This window comes from Hylaeus volcanicus, chromosome 3 (genome assembly GCF_026283585.1).
Source record: "Hylaeus volcanicus isolate JK05 chromosome 3, UHH_iyHylVolc1.0_haploid, whole genome shotgun sequence".
In the NCBI taxonomy this organism is placed as follows: Eukaryota; Metazoa; Arthropoda; class Insecta; order Hymenoptera; family Colletidae; genus Hylaeus; species Hylaeus volcanicus.
Window position 1 is genome coordinate 22,862,569 of NC_071978.1, and position 7,704 is coordinate 22,870,272.

General features: G+C 40.4%; 1 protein-coding gene across 2 annotated transcripts in view; it reads left to right on the forward strand.

Moving 5' to 3' along the window:
- The window catches only part of LOC128873758 (KN motif and ankyrin repeat domain-containing protein 2), a 66,049-nt gene that overhangs the window by 42,026 nt on the left and 16,319 nt on the right, over nt 1-7,704 (forward strand). Inside the window, exon 1 of one of the 2 annotated variants that reach the window (XM_054117576.1) lies at nt 6,425-7,295. The exons of the other annotated variant lie outside the window; for it this stretch is intronic. Within the exon in view, the coding sequence (XP_053973551.1) occupies nt 7,229-7,295 (67 nt within the window). The 5' untranslated portion in view covers nt 6,425-7,228. Of the gene's footprint in view, nt 1-6,424; nt 7,296-7,704 lie in introns of those variants that run through there. 2 annotated transcript variants of the gene reach the window in all.

Genomic DNA, 7,704 nt, shown 5'->3' on the forward strand with positions numbered 1-7,704 from the left:
ATCTGTAATATAATTTTGGACATTGCTATATTTTTAACAAACGAATACAAAATATTTTTACTATTCCATCCATGCCAGGCTCTAATACACAGTCAATGGTTATCAGTAAAACTACAGCAATTTAATAAAATGTCAACGGTGGTCCTCTTCCTATAACCATACGACCTGTCCTTTATTGAAACAAACTTTTGCCTCATGTCTAACCACGAGTCGATCGTTACAAATCCTCGTTGCGAGCGGATTACAAATTTCTGCGGTCGTTCGTCTGAACTCTCGCGGCTTTTATTCGCGGTTTGAAGGATAGTCGCGTCGGTTTCTTGCCCAAAGTCGACGCTTGGACGCCGGAGCGCGTCGGTGAAGCCGTCGGTGCGTGGCTGGAACCACCTGCTTCCGGTGATCGCGGCGTCGGTTGCATCGACTCTTCAACAGCACCTGTGTTACCCTGCGGCAATGTCACGAGTGCCACCGACCCTCGTACGCCCACTAATTTCGTCCATCGTGCTGGCTCTCGTGACGACGATCGGATCTGCACGCCAACGGATCGGAACACGAACAGCCCGATTGTACTTTTCCTCATTCCACCTGGCTGAATTCCTCGGATCGATGGTGCCTCGATATTTTTTTCTACCTTGTGTCATTTCTCTTTCCACCTGGACGAATCCTTCTAGGCGATGTTGCAGGTGCTCCTTTTGGTGAAAGAACTCTTTGGCTCTTGGTAGATAAAATTGCTGGGATTTTAGAGGCTGCATGAGTCGTTTCTTCAGAGTGCAATTGTTTATTTTGTTAGGGAGGTTTGTTGTTGGGAGCTTTGGAAAAGAATGCTTTGACTAGGTGGAGTTGAACCTCTGCTCTTGGTAGATGAAATTGTTGGGATTTAGGGGCTTCGTGAGCCATTTGTTAAGAGTGTACTTGCTCATTTTGTTAGGTGGGTTGTGGTTGGGAGCGTTGGAAAAGAATGCTTTGACTAGGTGGAGTTGAACCTCTGCTCTTGGTAGATGAAATTGTTGGGATTTAGGGGCTTCGTGAAAAGAATGTCTTGACTAGGTGGAGTTGAAACTTCTTTATTTCTTGACACAGGATTCTATAGTTGCTGTCTTCGACAATTATTTTAGTTTCAACTCTGTATCTAGAACAGTGGCTCCTGTGCCTAAGACCTTCGAAAAATTCATTTTACTTCTTCCATAAAAAAAAAACACCTTTGACCATCCTTTCTATTATAGAATACTCCGACTTTCAGCCAGTTACGCAAATCAGGATAAACATGGAACGGGAAAACGCGTGGAAAGGTCTGCTTACGTTCCAGCAGTTTTTCCCGAACCTGAAAAAGCCAGCTGAACTGTTACCATTATTCATATGAATGGCAGTTGAATAGCTATTACGATGCATATTTGCACAACTGTTTCTCGTGAGAACGAGAAAATTGCATTGCACTCCGCTGGACGGAGTTTCCATAGTACCATAATCGAGTTCAGTTGATCTGTTGACCCCCTCGGAACATAGATAGGAATGTTCACCCTCCTTAACAAACTCTGGGCTAATTTTCTGTTTCTTATATTTATCAATAGTAAGATTTTAGTCTCTCACATTGTTTATATAATTGCAAAACGAAACGTGCGTGCAGAGTTTCCTGACAATTACTTTTCGTACATTCCATAGAGAAAGAAATAATCATCAAAGACGAGAGAAGTGTTTCTGCTAGAAACTTCTACCGTCCGACTCGTTATGCTTTAATTCCATGTTATTAAAATTCATCTGTATTTTCCGTTTCTAAAGCTGCCGGGAGTAACTGTCTGGAAACTTTTGCGCGCTCTAGGTAAACTCACCTTTGCAATTTAATATTGTGACAGGAATATTAACGACGTGTCTCATTTGCATTGCGATGTCGTGATTTATTCTAGACAATTATTGTGAAAGTGCGGGCCAGGCGTCATGATCACAAAAGCAGACCTATAACTGAAAATTGTGCATCAATCTGTTACGTAAATACCACTCGGAATTTTTATGGCGAGACAAAAAGGTACGGTACAAAGACAACCAACCTGAAAGGATCAGTATAAAATATACATATATGTAGTCCATAATAATATACTGTATATTATGAAAGGATTAACATCTACAAAGTATTAAATATGTTTACAAGTATATACATATACGCATTAATCACGTGTGTACGATAAAATATCTCAAAGTTTTTATATTTCATGAATCGTACAACCGACTTGGCCCGTCAGTTTTTACATATTGTCATCGAGTTGGAAATTCATGGCCATAAACGATCTCATTAAGAAGCTATCGTCCCGTAAATAACTTTCTCCATTCCCGCCCCGACGGATTTAAACCCGGCGCTATTCCGCGTACGCGAAAGTGCATCAAATTGAAGCAATACGCTCCATCGGGCACGCCGGGGCGATATGTACCACACGTGAAATTTGAATAATGCAATTTACGACAGGTAACACTTGCTCGTATAAAGTTGAACGCGTTCCGTTCAGCGCTGGACGTTGCGAGGGAAAATTTAATCTGTTGGTTAGTCTAAACAAGCGCCATCAAACGGGCGACTGAACCTTTGGCTAGCGAACTGTATCCCACCCCCTTGAGTTTTGAGGTCTCGTAAAGGGCACCTGGACGCGGTTAAGCACGCGTAATTATGACGAATTAATTAATTGCCATTCCAGAGGTTTAGTTATCTATTTGGGTACTCTGGCAGATTATTTTGGGTATTCTAGTTTAGTGGTCGTGCAATCTGTGTGGTTGGGAACAGAATCGAAATTTCACGAGGCATCTTTCACTATATGGAATATACATTGGAATTAGAAATGTTCCATAAACTCTAAAGGAAAAGGAAACAATTTCTTTGAATCTTTTTAAAACTTTGCAAACTATGTATGTCAGTGCAGAATCAAAATTTTACTTTCAATACTTTTCTTATTTCTAACGTTAGAGATATTATACAGAGTGTGGATAGCAACCACAATTATTTGAATCTTTCTGAAACCTGGTGCAGTAAGAAAATAAGATTGAGAGTGTTGTAAGTCATTCAACTTGCAACCCATACTAAAAATAATAGATGGCACATATATCAAAATTGTTCTCCAAATATAAATTAATCCCCAAAACATGACCACGTAGCCACTTAAAAAAAATTTCCAGAAAGAGATAAACCTCCAGGAATTTAATGAAAGTCAAGCCAGACTCATTATTCCATCATTTGAGCGGCAACAATGCCACTCGCGAGTCAACAAGGTAGAAAGGAAGCCTAGAAAGTAGAAAAACATCATGGAATCCACGATCTTCATAATTGCCCCGTTGCATGTCGAAAATATTCACGCATTTGTGGATTTCCTAAGGAACAGGCAGCTTCTTGAACGGGCAGGGGCGGAGAGGGACGAGTTGCTAACGAGACGAAGAAATTGCCAGGCGTTTCCAGTTAATTTATCGGTTCGACTGAAAGCAAACCAGCCGCTCGGTGAAAAAGGCGTTCTGCCAAAACGCGAGCACGAAAATAACGCGGTCATAACATCGCGACACGGATCTGTCGAGGCCATTCCGGCCGAAAATACACGTATTGGATATCGAAATCGGAACCCGGACCTGGGAAAAAGAAATTCTCGTTTTAAATTGTCCATTTATAATATTTTCGAAGAGAAGACGAAGACTTTATGGGTATTTAAGGAGTATTAATTCTGAAGTAGGAGAGGAAAGTTTCAGATACAGGGGATAAATGATGTTGCAAGGACTCCATAGCTCGCTAGAAAATATAAATTTTGAGGGGGAGAAGGAAAATATCACCCGTGGGACATAAAGAATGTGTACGAAGGCTCCATGGATACTTAAGAAATATAAATTCTAAGGTATTATAAAATAGGAAGCTACCACTTTCAAGGCATGAACAGTATCTACAAAGCCTCCAAAGCGAAGACTCCATAGCTCCACCAAAACTATAAATTTTAAACTATAAAAGGAAGCTACCACCTGTGAGTCATAAACAATATCTATGAAGACTCCATGCATACCTAGGAAATATAAATTCTAAGCTGTTATAAAATAGGAAGCTACCACCTCCAAGGCATCAACAGTATCTACAAAGCCTCCAAAATGAAGACACCATTACTCCCTCAAACCTATAAATTCTAAACTAGAAAAGGAAGCTACCACCTTCAGGCCATAAAAAATATCTCCAAAGGCTCCCTTCCACAAAACAAAATTTCCCCCGAATATTTATTTTCCACTAATTATTCCAAAGATACCGAAGACTTGTGATTGACACTTCCAAATCATTTCCATTAATCTGCAATTAATTACCCTCGTAGAAATCATTCTCCTGGACCCTATATTACACTTATGACTCCAATTTTGCGTTTTGGACACCTGTTCTACCGCCGCCCCCACCCTCCCAGGATAATTTTCTGCGAAAGTTGACGTTGCGTCGCGATGCACTCTACTTTAACTCGATTTGGAAGGGACGACATGACTTCATCGGGAACGCTAAACCGTTTTGGTGCAACCTTGTTGGAGCAAGGTGGTCGGATATGGACGTATACACCTGCCAGCCTAAGCGGCGCAACTGGTGCGAGTGTTATCCAGGCCGACGATGAAATCGAAAATTTAAAAGCCAGTCGCGGCCCGGTGACAATGACGTGACGTCTGGAAATATACGGTTCCGGCTAACCAACGACGGCTATTCAACCGGCAATTTAAATTGTACGACAAATATGAAAAATTGATTGCGACCGAGTACGTCAAAATTCGTAATTTCGCGTTTTATGGGTGGTTGAGGTCGTTCTTGTTAAATTTAATCCACTTTAGTTTTATGTTACTCGTGGAAATTCATTCTGTGGCTTTGGAGTCAATCATTCATAATCTTAAGTTAGGTAGGAATATTTTATTGCCAGTTTGTCGCTATGTGTTAAATTAAAAACCTTGTTGATTGTCGAACTTGTCTCTGTTACAATGAATCTATATATGAAGATTGCTTAGGCATACATTTTTCCCTAAAATTATTATTATCCTAGATGTAGCGTAGAAGAAGTGTAGTATGAAAATTCATTCTGTGTCTTTGGAGTCAATCATTTATAATGTTAGGTTAGCTAGAAATATTTTATTGCCAGTTTGTCGCTATGTATTAAATTAAAAACCTTGTTGATTGTCGAACTTGTCTCTATTACAATGAATCTATATATGAAGATTGCTAGGCGTACATTTTTCCTTAAAATTATTATTATCCTACATGTAGTATAAAAGAAGAATAATAATAAAAAGAAAGTAGATTCCAGTAGAGATCAGGTTGAGAATTCAGAAGGTTCGTACTAATCTGTTTTAATTAGACTTATATATAATTGAATACAGAGGCAGAGAATTAATTTCTTCACCTAATGTATGCATATCTTTACGTGGAAAAATACAGCCAACAGCTCAACAATATTTCGATAATTTAATTCGCGTGGTAGATAAAGTCACTGACAACAGATTGGAGTAAGCTCGACAGGATCCAGCCATGGATAACGAAGATTTCGAACAAAATTTTTAAATTGCTGCAGTTAGTAACCTAAATGACAGAAGCAACCTTCGCGTGATCAATGAATTACAGCAGCAATTTGCAAGTGCATTATCTACCGAACAGGCTACAAAGAAACAATAGAACCAGGCCCAAAGAAATCCTTCGTCCAGAATAAAACGAGATACGCGACAATAAGAAAGACTCAATTTCTAACGAGTTCCATCGCCCTCGACACCGATACATGCGCAATTTCATAGCCTACATGCCACGAAGAGTAATTAAGACGGTAACGAAGGCAGACGCAAAAAAGTAGTTCGCCATTTAGCGAACCGACGATATTAAAAACTGGATTTTAATCCGTGAAATTCGCATTCATCGAGTATTCGCGGTCGATCTGATCGATAACGATGCAGATAACATTCCATACTCTTAAAGTGCGCGAATCATGATATCGTAAATACAGAAATTTATTAATTGGGCAGAGGTAGTAACCTTGCCAGTGAAAACAGAGCTTCAATCGGTGGAAAGATAAACTCGGTGGCCTCCGTGGAAGAATTCGAGAATTCAGCTGCATTGTATCGAAAATGTGTGGGATTTTTGTGGCATTGCGGGATTCACTTTTTGGGATTTAAGGGTCTGCGGAACCCATTTTCGATTCTTTTCAGATTTTATTAAGTCACAATTTGTGATAGAATATAATTATTATTCCTCCACAAAAGGGGAAAGGTTAGGCCTAGGTTGTTTAAAGACTCTTGAAATTAATTCAATATTATTCCTTTATTTATCCAGATTACTAAAAGTCAATCGCGTCGTAAAATTCTCAAAAGTCCACAGAGAGACGAAAAAAGACAGAGGTCCAAGGTTAAAAAGATATTTCAGCGTCGCCCAAACAACTGAAATCAATTATTCCAGACTATCCAGTCGTTATTGATAAATCTTCCCCTAAGCTTTATCCGAAAAACCATTCGTCGACGTCGTAGCTACCAATTTGCGTCCACAATTTGGAAATTAGATGCTTCCAGTTGATTCCGCGATAACGCGGATTTCGTCGAGGCCAGCGTTATCAGCTCGCGAAATATTGTCGCTTGGGGAGTACGCGTTCGCGGCGCGATAAGAGGTGGGGATGGTTGATGACGTTCTTTTTTTTTTTTTCCTCTCTGGAGCGATTAAGAAATCGAGGGAACACCGGGCAAAGAACAGAAGAAGAGGCACAATTTCCCCTCTCCATTCACCTCGTCGCGAGTAGCCAGGAGTCCTCGTTGACTATAGCCCAGAGTTCGGCGTCACAGTCAAACGCAAACGGTGGCCGCGGTAAAACCGATCCGTGCCGCGAATGCTCGAAAAATCGAGGGAAGAGGTCCTCCGTGGACGATCATTGGGGATCGATGGCGACGATCAATCGCCACGGGGACGCCGGTGGTCCGATCTGATCGCGACGCGGCGTCTTTCATCGGCCGCAACGAATATTTACGCGTAATTTTCGTAGAATAACATCGCATTTTCCGCGTTCACGCGACGTCGAACGAACGAAAAACGACCAACGAAGCGCAGAATCTCTACGATCCATCGATCGATTTAAAGTTTCGACTGGGTTGCGACGAAATTGAATCCTCGAGTTGAATCGGTGGAGAAGTTATCTATGGAAGAGGATCCTTGGATGGTTTAGCTGATCGTGGTAGTGACTCTGTTGTATTTTGTGGATTTTTAGTGAAGAGTGACAGGTCTGCCAAAATGGGGGTGAAGAACTTCATCATGAAAAGGATACCGTTCTGTAAGATGAAGGCGAAGAGGAAATACCGTGAGTGTTTGGAGTTTTTGTATTTGTTTGGTTCAGTGTTCCATAGATTTGTGTTTCGGAGATTTTTTACAAAGAGTTTTGTAGGTAGACTCCGGATATTTATGCATGCATGGCGCGTAGAGACCTATTCTCACACATGCAAAACTATATCAACAATAACATACATGTTACAGCATTTGAAAGATAAGACATTTCATTTGTCAAGCGATGAATTTACGTAAACATTCTCAGTCTGAGAGCTCTCCAACTGTGGGTACTGATAAGCATACCGTGGATGTTTATGCAAATTCAAATATATATAAAATATCATTTATAATATTCATGTTGTGTTATTTAGAAAATAAGACACACTTTCGTTTGTAAAAATATGAATTTGCATGAACATCCTCGGTCTAGTAGTAAGGCATTC